We start from the raw sequence: 20,209 nt of genomic DNA, 5'->3' as shown, positions 1-20,209 counted from the left end.
GTCAGGGTACCTGTCCCTCCAGTACCAACCACCCCCAGAGCAGAAAGGCAACCCTGGGCCCAGATACTGAGCATTTAAAAAGTATGATTGAGGGGCTGGCTGGTGGTGTAGTGGTTAAGTTCGCACACTCTGCTTCGGAAGCCCAGGGTTGGCTAGTTCGGATCCCCAGGCAGCAGACATATGCACCGCTCGTCAAGCCATGCTGTGCTGGCATCCCATATACAAAAAATAGAGGAAGATTGGCAACAGATGTTAGCTCAGGGACAATCTTCCTCACTGAAAAAAAAAAAAGTATGGCGGTGCTCATCTCCTTCACTACTGGTTGCCCACCCTGGGCCTGGCACACAGGTCCACCTGTGTTGAGTGATGGTGCTAACCATGCTTCCTTTCACCATGCAAAGGACCATGTCCTCACCGTCCTGAATCTCGCCTCATCTGTGGGGAACAGGGCCTTCAGTGGAGAAAAGTCCACAATTTGCTTGGCAAGCCGACCCAGGCCAAAGCCTGTGTTTAGTCTGTATTAAAGGGAACTGCTCAGTCCTTGAGCACAAAGAATAAAATGACTTCTTGGAATAAATATGGCCACTCTTATCTGCCTCAAAGGTCCAGATTGGGCGAGCAAGCAGAAGTGTTTTCCTTTATCCCAAAATGGCTCCTTCAGTGGCATCACCACAGGACAGAGCCCTGCACTGAGAGCCAGGGGTCCCTGAGTCCCTGGGTGTCGCAGGGACCCCGCCTCAGTGGCGAGCCTGCCCGGTGCTGAGTCGGGCACGTACCTCATCCAGGATCTGGGCACTGAACCCGATCTGTGCCAGCTGGTAGTGGAAGGCATCTCCAACCGCGCCTGGAAGCCAAGAAGCCCAGTGGGACGCTGCTGTGGGGTGAGGTGTAGGGAAGGGTCCGCTTGGCCTCGCCCCCAGAGGGAACTGTGTTGGGTATGATGGGAGGAGCACCAGGCTGGGAGTAGACACCTGGGTCCTGTTTTAGCAAGTACTGGCAGAGTAGTTCACTCCCTCTTTCTGGGCCTCAGTTTCCTCATCTTTGAGCTCCTGGGAGCAGGAACCATGCCCCAGTCATCCCTCTTTCTCTAGCACCAGAAGGAGCTTCTCATCAGAGCTTCATGGAATTTCTGGGAAGTGAGGAGGGCTGGGCAGATTGTTGCCTTTTTAGAGATGGAACAGCTGAGGCTCAGAGACGTGATGGGAGTTGCCCAGAGTACCACATGGAAGTAGGACTTGGAGGGGCCAGAGCACGAGGCTCGGGCCTCCTACTGAATGCCGAGTGGCTGCCACAAGGTGGCCAGGGCCCTCACCTTCCATGGGAATGATGTTCTGCTGCAGTTTGCTCAGCAGCCCATCCAGTGCCGCGTAGTTGGTCACCTTGAAGGCGTGGGTCTCATCTGGGTCCGAGGCGATCAGCCGCAGTTCCTTGTCAGTCTTGTCCTTCTTAAATGCATCTCCCACCTGCACAGAGGTCAATGGGTCAGTACCATGAGGGCTGGCCAGTTCCCAAGCCCTGAGAGCTCTCCAGGCCCTGGGAGAGGGCTGAGACCCCCTGCTCGGCCTTCAGGGCCTTCTGTCACCTGCCTCCTTTCCCTGCTCCCTGTTCTCCCCTACACACACTCTGGGCCCGAGTTTCACCAATCTACATGTGTTTTCCTGAACACACCAGGCTCCTTCTCACCTCTGCACATGCTGTTCCCTCTGCCTGCAGAGCACTTCTCGCCTCCCATGGGCCCTAGGCCAGCTCCTCCTGTTTGTCCCCAAAGATTCATCCCAGCACCATCTCCCCCAGAACCCCTCCCTGATGTCCTTCCAGTGGGCTCCCCAAGTGTCCACTGCTCTCCCATCACTGCTGGGCGGGTGAGCTGTGACCACCATTGGGAAATGAGCCCTCTGTGGGGAGACCTGCTGGGGGGTCTGGCTGGGAGGAGAAGGTAGTGAGTGAGTGTGAATAAAGCAGGGTTTGGGGAAGCTGCTTACAGAAGCCCCTATCAGGAACCCTGGCTCCTCCCCTTCCCAGGCCATATGGGGCCAGGTGGTACCCCCCTGGCTCCTGGCTCTTACCCCAATGGCAAAGCGCTCAACACCTTGCATCTTTGGGGAGTTGATGACAGTCGTGAGGTTGAGGGGGTCCTCGAATATGTCCCCATCGGTGAGCACCACCATGACCTTGGATGCCTTTTTTCTGGAGCTATGGCTTGGCGTGAAGATGTGGTCTCTAAGTAGGGGAAAGTAAATGAAGAGAACTTTGCCAGAGGGATGACTAAGCTCTAGGGGATTCTATTCACCGACCTGTTTTAGAATTGGAGAGGATTAAGGAGTCCTCCCAAATGTGGAACAAAGGCCCCAAGAGGGGTGGTGATGCTGGGCGGAGGGGGGGCTGCAACACAGGTGTTCTTGCCCCTCACCTGCTCCCAAGAGAAAGGTGCTGGACAGCAGCTGAGTCTATTCCTTATGTGTGTGTGTAGGAATAATATTAATAACGTTGGCTGACATTTACAAAGTACTATGTGCCAGGCCCTGTTGTAAGAACTGTACATACTTTAACCCATTTAATCCTCACAAAATCCTAGAAAGCAAGTACTATTATTATTCTCATGTTAAAAGTGAGGAAATTGAAGCACAGAGAGGTTAGGCAACTTGCCCAAGATCTCACAAGTACAAACTGGAGCTGGGATGTGGACCCAGGCAGCCTGCCCCTGGGGACATCCCTGTAAGCATGGCGCTCTACTGCCACTCACAAGAGGAGTCTTTGGAAGAATTTATGGAGGACAGTCTTGGGGTGTCATCCATCAGCGAAGGCTGGATTGAAAGACCTCACGTTCCCCTCTCGGGCAAGGAAGAGCTAGAAGCCTGGTCCTTTCCTCTCCACAGTTGTGTCTAGCCACCCTCTCCAGGCATGACGCCCCAGAGACTCAGCAGGGCCATGAGCCGGCACCCAGGAGGTGCTCAGGAGGTGCTCACACTCACAGGACATGCTGCATGGCGGAGGCAGTCTTGGTGACATTCCCCACTTGAGTGATGTTCTGGACTCTGGCCAGGGAGGCCATCTCATCCTGGCTGTCCTGAAGGTCAAACTCAGTCTGGATCACTTCGCCGTATTGCACCAGGGCAAAGCTGCACTGTAGGGTAGGAGCCGAGGTGGGGAGGAGGTGGGCAGAGTTGTCATGCCCAAGGCCACCCGTGCCCCTTGGAGAGCTCCCTCTGGAAGCAGTGGGAGAATCCTCTCCTTCCTCCTCATCTCCAGGCAGGAGGAGATGCTAAAGCAGAGGGAAATCTCTAAGCAGGTGGGGTAGAGGAAGGTGTGATAGTAATGGCTCCCAGTGAATCACAGACTTCTCCCTGAATCCATGTCCCTGTGTATCCCCCTCCCCCATATTGACTATGGGATTGGCCTTGTGACTTGCCTTGGCCAATGGGACATCAGCAAATGTGATACAGTCAGAGACTTGGAAAGTGCTTGCATGCATTTTGTCTTGCCCTCTTGGAATGTTGCAGCCATGAAAAAGTTGGGCTGGCCTGCTGGAGACACATGGCCCAGAGAAGTGAGGCCATCTTAGGCCATTCAGTCCTGGTCAAGCAACCAGATACCTGCAGCTGCAGGAGTAACTCCAGGCAAGGCCAGCAGAAGAACCACCCAGCTGAGCCCAGCCCCAAATAGCTGACCCACAGAATGATGAGCAGATAAATGGTGGTTGTTTTGAGGTGATTTGTTCACAGTGATAGATAACTGATAGACTGCTAGCTCTTAGAGAAGCCCACCTCAAAGCACTTCTCGTAGAAGTTCCTCATCATGTTGGAGATGAAGTCTTTGGCTCTCTGGAAATCTGGGGGATCAATGCTTCCCGAGCCATCCAAGATGATGGCTATCTCAGTGCCTGGGCCAAGACAGGGAGCAGGGCAGGAGTGAGCGCAGCACGCCCTGTCCTGTAGGGCACCCACCCCATTCAAGCCCTGAGCAGTCAGTTCTGGGAGGAAGTCAGTGAAGCTCCCAAGGGTGAAGCCTTTGTCTCAGAGACAGAGAGAGAGCCAGAACCTGCTCAGGCTCTGACTTGCTGTGTGAGTCATTCTCATCACTCCCACTTTCCGGGCCTCAGTTTCAGAAGCAGGCAGGGCTGGGACTGGCCAGGCCTGGAGAATCCAGCCACTGCTCCCCATCTCCCAGCCCTGGGCACACCTCACCCCTGGAGGTCACCAGCCTGGGGGTCAGCTCTGAGAGTCTGCAAGCAACCCAGGTCTGCCTCTTCTCACCAGCTGCTTCCTCCTCCTCCTCCTCCTCCTCCGTCTTCAGATCCCGGCGCCGCCTGGCTGTTTTCTCTGTGCTGCCTTTTCTGTTCCTGTTGCAGTCTCCAGCATCCACATGTACATTGGGATCCAGGAAATTTTCTTTAAAATAGAAGAGCTCAGAGTCAGACAGCCTCCCTGTTCCCCCCAAGGCAAGCCCATACTTAGCTCTGCCCTGATTCCCTTCACAGGGGGCCTAGGTCTGCCTTGCCCCCTCTGGGCCTCTGTGTCCCTCTACATCGGCCATGGGCTGTGGCCTCTCCTTGCAGGCCTTTAGAGCTGCCCAGGGCCAGTGAGTGTCCAATCCTCACCAAGGTTGGAGAAGTAAACCTGGGCCTGGGGACGGAGGTCAGGGGCCAGTAGGCTGCAGGTGCCTGTGAGTTCCGAGCTGAGGCTGTGGGGTTGCCGGGCCGTCACCTGAATGCAGATCTAGGGGAAAGAGGGGGAAAGAGAGGGGAAAGCCTGGGTCACCCCCTGCCCAGGCCTCCTACTCACAGCCACACCATCACCCCCGTCCCAGAACCAAGTGCTTCAACCAGACAGGGTATGCAGGGGTAGGAGTCAGTGCCGGGGTCAAAGCTGAGGTTAGGACTGGGGTCACTGTGCTGGGTCACATGGAGTACCCAGGTCAGAGCCACTATCTGCCCTGGTGTTGGCACCGGGGAGACCGGTGGGCTCAGCCTTGAGGATAACATGCCAGTCAGGACTGGTGTCAACACCAGTCAACCACAAGGGCTAGCACCAGCCTCCCTGAGGCCCTCCGCCCTCCCGCCCCCTGCACACTCACCAAAACGCCATGGTGGTTCCGGACAACTGTCACTCCCCGGTGTCTCCCCTTGGGGATGAGGACATGCTCTGAAACAGTTAAGTCCAGGTGAGGAGGGGGGGACACTGGTAGGCAACCCTGGAGCCAAGGTCAGAGGGCACAGGGCCACCTGGTCAGGGCCCCATGAGGAACTGCTGGCCACTCAGAGCAGCCCCTAGAAGCTGGATGGGGGGCCTTCAAGGACAGGGCTGGACACACTGAGGGCGCAGTGCCTGTCCCCCAGGCTCATTCACTGACTCCTTTGACAAATGCCCTGTGTCTGCTCTGTGCCTGGCCTTGTGCCAGATGGCGATGGGGATCTAGAAATAACTGAGACCTGCTGGATTTCCTCCAGGTGCTCCTGGTCAGGGGAGAAGAGGAGCACTAGCTGGTGGGTATGTGCAGCACTGGGGAGGTGTGCAGGATGCTGAGGGACTGGCTGTATGGAGCCATCAAAGACCCATGTCTGGGGAATTTTACTGCCCCACAACCCCGGGGCCAGAAGTGGTAGCTCCTTCCTGTCCCTCCCCAAGGTGGGCCACAGGATCACCCAGTCACCCTGCTGGACCATGTCCCCTTCTGAGGCTGTTCAACACAGTGCCTCTCACAGAGACAAGGACTCGGCCTTGCACAGCCGAGGGGTCATCAGCAAATGTGTGCCTACAGTTGGATTGGGTGGGATGGGTAGAATTTGGTTAATAAGTGAGTTAGGTCCATTCATTTGTTCATTCATTCATTCAAACAGCATTTATTGAGTGCCAGTATATGCCAGGTCCTATGCTAGACACTAGGATGGCCACGGTTAGATTGGGAGGGGTAGGGTTGGATTCCAGTGAGGTGTAGTGAGTTGGGATGGGTTGCGTTGTGGAATCAGGTGGAGTTGTGTTTGTGTCTGTGGTGCCGCCAACACTAGATGCATGACCTTAGTCATACTGGCAAGCCAAGGACATCTATGAACTATTGCTTCCTCTTCTGTAAAACGGCATGGTTTTGAAGATTAAAAGTGAATGAAGAAGCACTTAGAGTGCCAGGCACATGGTGAGCACACAATACATTTCAGGTATTGTTTTTGTTGTTAGGATTGGGTCAGGAAGGGTGAGCTTAGGGTTGGCCTGGGATGGGACTGGGCATCAGGATAGAAGGCCTGCTGTGGGTCGTGGTGGAGTCTAGGGTGGAGGGACAGATTAGGTGGGCCTGGGGTTGAAATGGTTTGGGCCAGATGAGTGGGATCCTAGAAAGGAGGTCCTGGGAGCATTCCCTGGAGCTGGGGCTGACTTACCTACTGGTTGGCAAACGATCTCATCCTGGGTGAGGGAACATCGATGCAGGGGAGTTGCTGTCCTCTTGGTTCGAGGGTTGGTGACCAGGAGCCTGAGTGGGAGGGTAGACAGCAAAGTTGAGCTGATTGATGATTCCCTTTTCCTCCCTGCCTGCCCAGGCACAGTCTTCCCATTCCAGGCCCACAGGCTCTCAGTCTCCCTGTCTGGAAAACTATGGAGAAGGCCCAGACCGGGGAAAGGCAGGCTGACTCTGCCTTACGCGGAACGCAATTATTTGCTCAACCTCTACCTTCGACAGCTCCAGGAGGAAAGGGTTAAATGCAACCCCTCTTTGCTTGCTGTCCCAGCCTGACAGAGATGGGGTGATACTGGTGGCAAATAAAGACTCTCTGCTCTTTGGTGGCAGGGTAGGGTACCAAGAATCAACCAGCTGCACATTTGGTTCTGCTAGGGACAGTCCTGTTTTCCCAGTGGCCGCCAGGGGGCCTGCCCCACTTGGCATCAGTGACAGTATTTCCTCAGAAGAGCACTCTGGTGCCCCTCTCCTGAGTCTCCCTTTCTCCCCCTCTCCCCCACTGAGGTGTGATTCCCAGTGCCAAACTTTGCCTCCCGCCCCAAGCCCAGCCCATGGAGACAGCAGAGAGTCCAGTGTCAGCCTAGACATTCTCACTACCCCCCACTGCCCAGAGAGGATTGGGCTGCTGCAAGACAGGGAGGGAGCTCCCCATCCTAAGGGTTGTGAGTAAGGTGTATTTGGGAAGGGGCCCCAAGGCTGGGCTTGGTCACAGTGAACCAAGTCCAAGGTCTTTATGCTAAGGGCAGTAGGTAGCCACGGATGACTTTATAAAGGGGAAGCACACGATTAGTCTCTGCTTTCGAAAGGTCACGATGCAGCTATGGTGGGTTGGGGGAGGGGGCAGGGATGAGGTACTGTCTCCACTTCCTCACCTCCTATCCCTCTGCATCTTCTAAAATTATGAAATACATCATTCACTTTATCTCCACGGTTCAGAGAATAATAATAAAGTCTACACCTGTGTGTGTGCCCCACCCAGCTTAACCCACCCCAAGCTGACTTCCACCCTCTGATACGGCTCCTGTCAAGGTCACCAGTGGTCCCTACGTTGCCAAATCCAATGGACACCTCTCTATCCTCATCTTCCTCCACCTCTCAGCAGCCCTGCACATAACGGACCACGTCCTCCTGGAAACACTTTCTTCTTGATTTTGTCCTACCTCTCTCCTTACTCCTTCTCAGACTTCTTTGCTGGCTCCTTCATTGTCTGACTTCTAGAAATGTCCCTGGAGTCCTGGGGCTGGGTCCTTTTTTTCCTTGCCAGCACACTCTCCCTAGTGATCCCCTCCAGTCCCATGGCTTCAATACACCTATAAATGCTGGAATTCCCACCTTTACATCTGCAGCCCTAGCATCCTTCCACCAGAAGTTAGACCAGCATAGCTGTAGAAAGCAGAATAATGGTCCCCCAGAGATATCCATGTCCTAATCCCCAGAACCTGTGAATATGCTACTTTTTATGGCAAAAGGGATTTTACAGATTTAAGTTAAGGATCTTGAGATGGGAAGAGTATCCTGGATTATCTGCAGGGGCCAATGTAATCACAAGGGTCCTTATAAGAAGGACGCAGGAGGATCAGAGTTAGAGAAATGTTTGAAGATGCTACACTGGTGGCTTTAAAGAAGAAGGAAGCAGCCATGAGCCAAGGAATGCAGGAAGCTGGAAAAGGGGAGGAAACGGATTCTCCCCTCGAGCCTCCAGAAGGAACACAGCTCTGCTGACACTGATTTTAGTCCAGTACGACCCATTTTGGAGACTTCTGACCTCCAGAACTGTAAGATGATAAACTTGTGTTGTTTTAAGCCACAAATTTGTGGTAATTTGTTACATCAGCAACAGGAAACTAATACAATAAGCAACTTCCCATTGTCTAATAGGCATTGCAAACAGAATGTCCAAAACAGAACCTGTGGTCTTATCCTCCCAAGCCTGCGCCTTTCCGTCTCCCCCAGCAACATGTGGCACCACCGACCACTACGTTCTAAAGCCCGGGCCTGGGGGCAGCCCTGCTTCACCTTTTCACTCATCCTCTGCAAGTCCACCAGTGAACCTGGTTGACCCTCCCTCCAAATTACATCCAGAGAGCATCTCTTCTCTCCATTTTCCCTACCACCGTCCTGGCCACCGTCATCTTGCCTGGTCTATAGTGATAGCCTCCTAACTGTTATTTTTTGTTTTTTAAATTTACTCTTGTCATTTACACCATGTCACTCCCCTGCTGCAGTAGCCTCCCACGCACTCAGACAAAGAGTCCAGACCCCGTGCTGCAGCCCACAGGGCCTCGCACTATCTAGCACCTCCCTGCCTCTGAGACCCCGCTCCTGCTCCTTTGCTCTCCGAGCTCCAGCCCCACACTAGCTGCCTTCTGCTCCTAGACCGCCCCCAGCTCTTTCCTGCCTCGGGTCCTCCTCCTGCCTTGCCGTGCCGTCCGCCTAGAACCCTCAGCTCCCACTCTTCCCTAGGCTGGCTCATTCTCATTCCTCAGCCTCGCTTAACTGTCAGCTCCTCATAAGCGCATTCTCCAACCAGCCCCACCTCCCAACTCAGTTACTCTGCTTTGCATTACCCTGTTTTATTTCCTTCTCAGAACTCATCTCATACTGTCAGTCACATCTATCCTGTTTACATGTTTACATGCTTATTATCTGTCTCCCCCCAGACTGTAAGTTCCCCAAGGATCGTGTCTATCCTGCTCACCAGGTTATTCCCAGAGCCTGGAACAGTGCCTGGCACGGAACGGGGCTCAGTAAATATTTGCTGAATGACAAGTGAATGACAGCCCAGGCAGCAGGTGACGGAGCTAATCTGGGGTAGGGCTGAGGGGTGGAGAGCTGGTGCAGCTGAGCTCTGTGGGCTCTGCAGCTGAGCCTCCAAATTAGGTCATCTGCTGAGCAATGCTGCCTCTCTCCCCAGACCCCGCCCAGCCTGGGCCTCAGCCCTGGCCCAGCACCTCATTCCCTGATCCCCTAGGAAGGTAGGCTCAGAACTGGGCTCCGCCCCAGACCACATACTGGGGTAGGTGCAGGCCTGGAATAGCCTCAGCTCCCCTTCCTCCTTCAGGCCTTTGCCCAAGCTGTTTCCTCTGCCTACAATGCCTTTCCCTTCCTTTTCCTGCAGAACAGTCAAACACCAGCTCCTCAGGAAGTCTTCCCAAAAGAAGGAGCAACTTGACTCCTCCAAGCCCTCCAGGTGGCCCAGACTCCAAGCCCTCCAGGTGGTCCAGTAGGAACCTACCCCCATCCTTGGCCTTTGTTCTCACCTAGACTATAAGTTCCCAAGAGACTACTATGTACAGCTGCACAGGCTGTGCACTGCAGAACCCAAGGTCGCCATTCATATCGCAGTCATGCAGTGCCTTGGCCTGGGGCCCAGTCTGAGCTGCCTCTGCTGCCCACCTCTTTAACACCCTCCTCCATGATGGGTGGCCTCTTGATCTTGAGGTTTGTTCACCGAGTGACTGACAAACTAACTAAACAACTGAACATCCCACCATGAGTTCACAGGCTCAGGGACCCTCTTATACCCTGGGCTGGGTGCAGCCCATCGCCTGCCTTCACCCAGCTCTAACCCGTCTCTGTGCTCAGAGTCTATTCCCATACCCCCTGGGAGAAGGCCTTCTTTGTGTTCCACTCCATTCCCCCTGCAGCAGCCTAGCCCAGGATGCTGCCAGCCCTGGCTGTTATATCTTAGGGAGAAACAACATGAGGGAGTGAGAGGGACACATCATCCTCGCACGGGAAGCCCAGCCTGTTCCTCTCTCTGTGGCCCAGGGCAGCCAGCAGTGCATTTCCTGCCCCATGCAGCAGGTCCGTGGGCTCGCGCTCCATCATTTGTGGCAGGAACTCAGAAGTACCTCCCACCACATCCTCCTGTGAGCCCCCCTCTGCCTTAGCAGGTGTTCAGGGAGGTTTTCATGAGCCCCGCTAGGCTCTTCCCCCACCCCTCGACAGGCTCAGAGCCTTCTGGTCCAGGGGCTTCAAACTCCCCTCATCCAATGTGGCCTTTTGGCTTGGCCCCTGGGGGAGGGAGGCAGTTCTAAAAGTAATTTTGGTGACAAAAGGGGAAATTGGAATGTCTGTTGGGGGAAGGGACTGGACAGGAGATGGTCACGAATAACTCAGACTGAAACCCAGCCGTTACGAGCGTGCGGAGCAATCAGAACACTCGTGCACTGCAAAGTTTGGAAACTGAATGCTGACCCAACGCATAAGCCATGATCCAGCAATTCCACGGCTGGGCACATGCCTCATAAAAGGAAGTGCAGAGCAGTAATATTCACCAGAGCCCAAGGAAACTGCCCGACACCCATCATCAGAACATTCACACAATGGAAAATTCTAGCAACAAAAGGAGCATCATTGCCTCAGGCAACCCCACGGATGAAATTCAGACTATTTGTTGAGGGAGAGGAGCTTGAGGTAGTAAAGCACAGACTGTATGCCTCGTTTATAGTAAGTTCAAGAACAGGCAGAACTAATCCTTGGAGAGGGAGGTGGAAGCAGTGCTTAACTCTTGCCAGGGGGTGTGACTGGAAGGGAGCACCCGGGCTAGAGGGGCTTATGCAAGGCTGGTAATGTTCCGCTTGTGGATCTGGATGCTGCTTACATGGGTGGTTCACTTCGTGAACATTCATTGAGCTGCACGCTTACTATATGTGCATTTTCCTGTGTCGCATATGTCATTAAAAGTTTACCGAAACACAATAAACACCAAGCTTTAAATCATCCTCCTGCAACCAAAAACTTCCTAACAACCTTCTCACCACCCCTCCCTGCTTCAGACCTTTCTGGCCCCCCAAACCCTGGGTGCCTGGGTGACAAGGCACTGCCCTCCTCCTCCATCTTTTCTCATCATGCTCAAGCTTCAGCCACTCGACATTTGCTCTGTTCCTTGACCTTGCTCAGGCCAGCTTCCCGGCTCTGACCAGGTTGTTCTCAGCAGGACTTCCCCGTCCCAATTCCTACTCCTCCCCCAAGTCCCAGTGTTCATACACATCCTCTGGCTGAAGGACACACCTGCCTCTATGTCCCCAAAGCACCCTGGACATCCCCAGTAGAGCAGTCATCACTCCTCTTGTCACTGCCTGAGGTGTCTGTTTCCCTCATGAGCCTGGGAGCTCCATGAGGGCATGGACTGTGTCCCCGTCATTGTCTTATCAACAAAATTTTGCCTGGCACTGAGTAGATGCTCTATAAGTACTTGCTGAATGAATGAGTTGGCCCTGCTCTCCCCACTTTAATGGTTACCAGCCTCTTCGCTGTACAGATGAGGAAACCACGGTCCAGCAAGGGGTCAAAGCCTGCTTGGCTGGCGAGGTCATGGCCCAAGTCCCAGGGCTATGAGGCTGCCTCAGGACCCACCACTGCCCATTCATCCTCCACAAACAGAGCTCCTATTCTGCTCACCTTGGGGAGATGTGGGACTCTGCTCAGGCAGGAACGCTGAGCACCTACCTGGCTCTGTCCCAAAGCCTGTCTGGTCCGTGGGCTCATGGCTCTCGTGTGCTAGGTATGAAGGAAACCCCTGACCAGTGACCAGAAGCTAAGCAGTGGGGGTGGAGGCGGGGAGGGAACCAGCCTGGGGCAGGGCCTGAGGGAGGCTGGTCGTAGACAAGCACAGAAAAAGCCCTATAAATATCATGAACAAAACAGGGAGTGGAGGGACTGTTCTAGAATAAAAGAGACTAAAGACACACAAGAACAACATGAAACACATGAACCTTGACTGGATCCCGGCTTCCAAACAAAGCAGTTCTAAAGTCATTTTGGTGACAACAGGGGAAATTGGAATATGTGTTGGATATCACGACCCTTCACTCCAGAACTTCCCCTAAAACCAAAGACACACTTCTACATCAGCACGAGCACAATCACCATCTGATGCGATACGTATTTTACTGGCTTATCGTCCGTCTCCCCTGAGCATCAGGGTTTTTGCTTTGCTCACTGCTGTATCCTCAGAACCTGGCCCACAGCAGGCGCTCCATGTGCATATTTGCTGAGTGAATGACCATTGTATTTATAATTCTACAACTTGCCTTTTTCGTGTTACAATATGTTTCAAGATTGATGCAGGATAACCAGTGCACGCATTTCCTTCATTTCACCTGCTCTTTGTGTTGCATTAGATGATTCACATCTTATTTCTTCCATTTTGCTATTGGTGAACATTTCCAGGCTTTCACTATTCCACACAATGCCGCAATAAATCTCTCTACATGTGCCTGAGACTTTCTCTAGGATTGATGTCTGGGAGTGGAACTGCTGAGTCAGAGGCCACACGCATCCTCAACTTTACCAGATATGGCAACGCTATTCTCCGAAGTGGTTCTACCAGTTTACATCCCCACAAGCTCCTGTTTCACCACATCCTTACCAGCAGAATGTTGGCAGATTTAACACATTTTGCTGATCAAATGGGTGTGTACAGATGATATTTTAAAAATATAACTTAATGTTTAATTTGGCCACAAATTGTGCTAAACCCTTTATGTGCCTTCACTCAAATAGTCTTTGCAACAACCCTGTGAGGTGAATCAGCACCCCCATCGTAGGGATGAGAAACTGAGGCTGAGGCTGAGCACCCTGCTATACATAGAGTGAAGCTGTCTCTGAACCACGGCTACCAGACCCACAGCCCGCCTCTCACCCACCCCTCCTCCCTCCTGCCTCATAGTTTCCATTTCTTCTTTGGTATTTTTTTGTCACTGTCCAAAATTTCTATATTGAGCATACGTTACTTTTGTAAGGACAAAAGAGCCTTAATAAACTTTATTTTAAAGTAGTTTTTTCAGTGCCCCCACCTCTGGCAGTGAAAAGAGAAGCCAGGTGAGGAGAGGACTGGCCTGTTGCTCACCACCTCTCTCCCGCCTTCTTTCTCTCTCCTCTCTCTCTCCTCTCTCCCTCTCTCTCTCTCTCTCTCTCTCCTGCACACCCTTCTGAAAGTGAAAGGAGATTCTCCCCCAGACTGTGGGGGTGGGGTGCCAAGGCCCTCTCTGGGGCCTTCTCAGGCTCCCCGCAGGCCCGCTCAATGCTCATGCCCCCCTCTGCCAGGCCCCGCTCACCAGGTCTGGTTGGTGCTGGAGTCTTGGTGCAGGAGGGAGCTGAGCACGTAAGGCGCGCCTCCTCCCTCGGGAGTCACCCAGGCCCGGGCCACATCCACGTTGAAGGCCGCCAGAGGAGCCAGGCCTGTGGAGAAAAGAGGAATATTTAACAAACGAGGCACCTGATGAGGCCGTGGCTGGGCCTTTTATGTCCATTATTCCATCAAATCCTGTGGTGTCATCAACCTCATTTTACAGATGAGAAAAGCGAGACCCCCAAGGATCTGTTTTCCATGAGAATAGGACTGGAACACAGGCATGTCTGACCCAGAGCCCCTGATTTTCTTACTAAACCAAGCTGTGTCAGCACCAAGGCCCCCTCCTCCATGAGGCCTTCTCTGGTTCTCCCCCAGAAGCACTTCCCACCTTCTCACACCTCACACTGTGCACTTTCTGTACCTGTTACATAGCACATACTCATCACTGTGTCTTGTACCAAAGTTAAAATAGACTATGAGGCCCAGGGAGAGGGTCTGCATATATTCTATGTACCCTCCATCAAGTGACCCAAGAGAAAACATATGTCCTCAAAAACACCAACACAAGAATGTTTATAGCACCTTTATTTGTAATAGTCCCAAACTGAAAACAACCCAAATGTCCATCAACTGGGGAAGGGATAAACTCACTGTGGTATATTCAGACAATGGAATACTACTCAGGAGGAAAAAGGAATGAACAAGTGACACACACAGAAAGATGGGTGACTCACAAAAATCATCAGGCTGAGTGAAAGAAGCCTTACACAAAAGAGTATCTACTGTATAATCCATTTATACAATGTTGTAGAACTAGCAAAACTAATCTATAGTAAAAAATATTGACTGGGGGAGGGGGTAGGGGGATTAACTGGGATGGGACAAGAAGTTACTTTCTAGGGTGATGGAAATATCCTATATCCTGATAGGAGTTTGGATTACAAAGGTGTGCCCATTTGTCAAAAACACATCAAATGACCCACATAAAATGTGTGCATTTCACTGTATACCTCAAAAAAAAAAAAAAAAAAAAGAACCGGGGCTGGGCCGGTGGCGCAAGCGGTTAAGTGCGCACACTCCGCTGCGGCGGCCTGGGGTTCGCCGGTTCCGATCCCGGGCACGCACCGACGCACCGCTTGGCAAGCCATGCTGTGGCAGCGTCCCATATAAAGTGGAGGAAGACAGGCACGGATGTTAGCCCAGGGCCAGTCTTCCTCAGCAAAAAAAGAGGAGGATTGGCAGATGTTAGCACAGGGCTGATCTCCTCACAAAAAAAAAAAAAGAACCATAAGCTAATATTGACCTCTAGTTAATATATATATACTGAAATGTTTAGGGATGAGGTTACTGATGTCTGCAATTTACTCTGAAATGCATCAAAATATAAGATGGCTTAATGGATGGATAGATGGATATATACAGATGCATATATATGGATGGATATATATAGATGGACATATATACAGATGTACTTTTGTATACATATCTAACATGTATATAAATATGTATGTTATATATATAATAGGTGTGTGATAATGCAAATATAACAAAATGTAGACAATTGTAAGATCTGTGTGTGGTATGTGATTGTCCATTGTACAATTTTTTCAACTTTTCTATATGTTTGAAATTTTTCATTAAAAATTTTTGGGGAAATATTGATATTGACAGCTTGCCCCCCATGGAGGCTGCGCCAATTCACCTCCAACAGAACAGGAGAAGGCCTGTTCCTCACCGCACTGCTTGAACTGACTCTGTGCAGACCTTTTCATCCTTGTTTTTTTGTTGCAAAACTGTTTTTTAATTATGAGGAGATCAAGCCTCTTATTATGAGTTTGTTTCCTGCCTATTCATATACACTATCCATTTTATGAGGTATTTATTGTTTTCTTATTAATTTGTAAGAGCTTTTTGCATCCATAAGAAATCGTCAATGTGTTACGGATATTGTTTCTCATTTAGCTGTTTATTTGACTTGCATACGATATTTTCTTCCCACATCTACATTCTCTATGAGGTCAAATTATTTTTCCTTTATGACTCTTGAGTTTTGTGTCATGTTTCCCCATTCAGAGATTTTTTTTTTTAATTCACTCATGTTTTCTTTGATATTTCATTTCTTTCATTTCTTATGCTGGAATCTTTGATTTATCTAGACTTTATTTTTGCATGTAGAGTGAAACAGGGATCCAGCTTTACTTTTTCTCCCCCCAAATGAAATTGTCTCAACATTATTTCTTGACTAGCTCATATTATCCCCATAGATTTGAAATACCACCTTTATCATTCTCAGAATTCTCATGCATTTGGGCCTCTGTCGGGACTCAGTTCTGCCCCACTGACCTCACCATCTCTTGCTTGGACATGTTCCTCAGTCTCCTGACCTTTCTCTTCCAAGACTTGTCCCTCTGGATACTTCCTCTCCATACCAGCTGCCAGAAGAATTTTGTGTGTGTGTGTGTGAGTAAGATCAGCCCTGAGCTCACATCTGCCAATCCTCCTCTTTTTGCTGAGGAAGACTGGCCCTGGGCTAACATCCATGCCCATCTTCCTCCACTTTATGTGGGACGCCGCCACAGCATGGCCTGACAAGCAGTGTGTCAGTGCGCGCCCGGGATCCGAACCCCGGGCCACCGCAGCAAGCATGTGCACTTAAACAGTACACCACCAGGCTGGCCCCGCAGAAGAATTTTTAAAAGCCTGGTCTGACCATGTTACTCCACTCCTTAAAACTCTAATGTATATTTACACACACACAAAAAGGCAAGGAGATGTCCCATCTACAGACTTATCTGTTCAATTACTGTTCAATTAACAACTTTCTGCCATAAAGGCTCTTGAAAAGCTATACCACTTTTTGGATAACACTCCTTTTTTATGATGGTATAATGACTTTTTCATCCCTGAATACACCAAATAAACATGCTATAAGGAATGATATTCTGACATCACACTTTCAGGCAAAAACACATTCACCAATTTACTTAATATAACAGTTTCTAGCCCAACAATACCATACAAAACAAACTTGCATTGCTTGCCATCTTTGGATAAACCCAAAATGCTTTGTTTTGCAAATAAAAGCAACTGAGGGGCTGGAGAGGTGGCATCTTCCATGACTCTGCGGTCTAGGAGTGCACAAGCTATTTCCATATGTTTTGAAATGCTTTCAGATCTAGTATTTATTTTGCCCTCAAGGTATTTTTCTGTGCTATAACTCTATTTTTAAAGGCAGTTTGAGTGCAAGATAGACATGAGTCTCCAAAAGGTTGAAAAACAATGAAGAAATGGTGTAGAAAGAAAAATGTACCTTTTCAATAATGACTCCCTCACACCCACTCTCCACTACCCACCATTAAGTCTTCATTTTCTCCTTTAAGGAGGACAATAAACCTTCATTACAATAAGCTATATATGTAAACTGTATTTTTATATATATATATATTTTTTTTTTATAATTTTATTTATTTATTTATTTTTCCCCCCAAAGCCCCAGCAGATAGTTGTATGTCATAGCTGCACATCCTTCTAGTTGCTGTATGTGGGACACCGCCTCAGCATGGCCAGAGAAGCGGTGTGTTGGTGCGCGCCCGGGATCCGAACTCGGGCTGCCAGCAGCGGAACGTGCGCACTTAACCGCTAAGCCACAGGGCTGGCCCTGTATTTTTATATTTAAATTATTGTTTTTTTAACGTAAACTTGTTTCATTGTTCAATCAATAAATTTTCCATCGGTACAAGTTGTTTGAGTATTGGGTTGGATGGACTGCATCACAATTTTTCCATCAAAATTGATGGAAATTTCACTTGGCAGTAGAGATTTTAGGAATAAATTAAAATCACTAGTCAAAGGATAGGTTTGCAGACTATGCTCTCTTTTACATAAGGAAGAGAAGGAAATATATGCATACAAATATGTTGTTCTTAATTCAGCAGGAAGATATAACAATTTTAAGACTGTATGTATCTAATTACATCACTTCAAAATATATAAAGCAAAAATTGACTGAATTAAAAGGAAAAATATAAAAATCCACAACCAACGTGGGATACTTTAATGCTTTAACAAATCTTTCATATTAGTTATAAAAGCAGACCAAAAAAAATCAGTAAGGATACAGAAGATCTGAACAACACAATTAACAAGCTTGATCTAATGAACTAACAGAACACTGTACCCAACAATGGTAAAATAAATATTTTTTCAAGAGCACATGAAGCATTTACCAAAATTGACCATATGCTGAGTCATAAAGCAAGCCTCAATAAATTTCAATGGAGTGAAATATTTCAGTATATGTTCTCTAATGATAGTGGAATTAAACTAGAAATCAATAACGAAAACTAGAAAAATCTGAACTTCTTGGAAATTAAGCAATGCACTTCTAAGTAACCTAAGGTCAAAGATGAAATACAATGGAAATTTTAAAATTCTGTGAACTGAATGAGAATTAAGATATGACAAATCATGGGAGCGGGCCGGCCCCGTGGCTTAGCGGTTAAGTGCGCGCGCTCCGCTGCTGGCGGCCCGGGTTCGGATCCCGGGCGCGCACCGATACACTGCTTCTCCGGCCATGCTGGGGCTGCGTCCCACGTGCAGCAGCTAGAAGGATGTGCAGCTATGACATACAACTATCTACTGGGGCTTTGGGGGGAAAATAAATAAACAAAATCTTAAAAAAAAAAAAAGATATGACAAATCAAAGCTTGGGGATACAGTTAAAGCAGTGGTTAGAGGAAATGTACAGCCTTAAGTGCATATGTTAAAAAACGAAGAAAGGCTGAAAATCAATTCTCTAAGCTTCCATCTCAAGAAGCTAAAAGAATAGCAAACCAAACCCAAAGAAAGTACAGGAAGGCGTAAAAATATGAGCATATATTAATGCAATACAAAACTAACTTACAGTAGAGAAAATCAACAAAGCTCAAGTTTGTAAAAAGAATAATACAACTGATACACTTCTGGCAACACTGATCAAGAAGAAAAAAGAGAACACACAAATTACCAATATGAATGAAAAAGAGGACATCAGAATAGATCCTAAGATGTTTAAGAAATAATAAGAGGATGGTATGCAGAACACTATGCCAGTAAGCTTGACAATTTAAGTGAAATGGACAAATTCTTTGAAATAAAAATTGACAAAAGAAGTGTAATCTGAATAATCTCATATAAAAGAATTTTAATCCATTATTAAAAACCTTAGAAGGAACTCCAGGCCAGATGGCTTCAGTGGTGAACTCGTCCAAACATTTATTTATTTATTTATTTATTTATTTATTGTGAGGAAGATCAGCCCTGAGCTAACATCCATGCCAATCCTCCTCTTTTTGCTGAGGAAGACTGGCCCTGAGCTAACATCTATTGCCAATCCTCTTCCTTTTTTTCCCTTTTCCTCCCCAAAGCCCCAGTAGATAGTTGTATATCATAGTTGCACATCCTTCTAGTTGCTGTATGTGGGACGCCCCCTCAGCATGGCCGGAGAAGCAGTGCCTCGGTGCACGCCTGGATCCAAACCCAGGCCACCAGTAGCGGAGCACGCGCACTTAACCGCTAAGCCACGGGGCCAGTCCCTCGTCCAAACATTTAAAGAAGAAATACCGATCTTACACAAACTGCTCCAGAGAATGGAAAAATGAGACAATGCTTTTCAGTCATTTTATGGGGCCGAAATAACACTGATATTAAAACCTGACAACAGCAAGATGTGAAACGAAAATTGGAGACCAGCCCCGTGGCCTAGTGGTTGAGTTCAGCGCACTCCACTTCGGCGGCCTGGGTTTGCGAGTTTGGATCCTGGGTACGGCCCTACACCTCTTGTCCGCCATGTTGTGGTGGTGACCCACATACAAAATAGAAGAAGATTGGCACAGATGTTAGCTTAGAGCTAATCTTCCTCAGCAAAAAATTTAAAAAAAAAAAGGAAAATTGATGATCTCTCAAACATAGATGAAAAATCCTCCACAAAATATTAGCAAAGCCAATCCAGGGACATATAAAAACCATAATACATCACAACCAAGTGGAGTTTACTTCAGCAATGCAAGGGTGGTTTGACATTTGAAAATAGTCACTTTATTCATCACATTAACAGAAAAAAAAGAGAAAAAATCATATGATCATTATGATAGATGCAGAAAAAGGCATTTGATAAAATCCGATACTGATTTGTGATAAAAATTCATAGCAAGCTAGGAATAGGAGGGAATTTTTTTAATTTGATCAAGAATGTCCACAAAAATCCTTCAACAAACATCATTCTTCTTTTTTTCGCTGGGAAAGATTTAGCCCTGAGGTAACATCTGTTGCCTATCTTCCTCTCTTTTTTTTTTTATTTTCCCCTCCCCAAAGCCCCAGTACATAGTTGTATATTCTAGTTGTAAGTCCTTCTGGTTCTTCTATGTGAGCCACCGCCACAGCATGGCTACTGACAGACGAGTGGTGTGGTTCCACGCCCGAGAACCAAACCTGAGCCACCAAAGCAGAGCACGCTGAACTTTAACCATTAGGCCATTAGGGCTGGCTCAACAAACATCATTCCTTTTTTGTGTGTGTGTGAGGAAGATCAGCCCTGAGCTAACATCCAATGCCAATCCTCTTCTTTTTGCCGAAGTAGATTGGCCGTGGGCTAACATCCGTGCCCATCTTCCTCTACTTTATATGGGATGCCGCCACAGCATG

At 49.0% G+C, this 20,209-nt stretch overlaps 1 protein-coding gene across 1 annotated transcript in view; it reads right to left on the bottom strand.

Annotated features, from left to right (window-relative positions):
• Positions 1 to 20,209, bottom strand: part of ITGAE (integrin subunit alpha E) — a 63,328-nt gene that overhangs the window by 31,947 nt on the left and 11,172 nt on the right. Inside the window, exons 2-11 of the mRNA XM_058560043.1 lie at positions 13,512 to 13,635; positions 6,371 to 6,462; positions 5,074 to 5,141; positions 4,598 to 4,715; positions 4,254 to 4,388; positions 3,765 to 3,880; positions 2,973 to 3,124; positions 2,067 to 2,220; positions 1,313 to 1,463; positions 777 to 844 (exon numbers count right to left, since the gene is read on the bottom strand). Coding sequence (XP_058416026.1) covers positions 777 to 844; positions 1,313 to 1,463; positions 2,067 to 2,220; positions 2,973 to 3,124; positions 3,765 to 3,880; positions 4,254 to 4,388; positions 4,598 to 4,715; positions 5,074 to 5,141; positions 6,371 to 6,462; positions 13,512 to 13,635 — 1,178 coding nt within the window. The remainder of the gene's footprint in view (positions 1 to 776; positions 845 to 1,312; positions 1,464 to 2,066; positions 2,221 to 2,972; positions 3,125 to 3,764; positions 3,881 to 4,253; positions 4,389 to 4,597; positions 4,716 to 5,073; positions 5,142 to 6,370; positions 6,463 to 13,511; positions 13,636 to 20,209) is intronic.

This window comes from Diceros bicornis, chromosome 18, assembly GCF_020826845.1.
Source record: "Diceros bicornis minor isolate mBicDic1 chromosome 18, mDicBic1.mat.cur, whole genome shotgun sequence".
NCBI lineage: Eukaryota > Metazoa > Chordata > Mammalia > Perissodactyla > Rhinocerotidae > Diceros > Diceros bicornis.
This window is presented reverse-complemented; position numbering and strand designations above follow the sequence as displayed.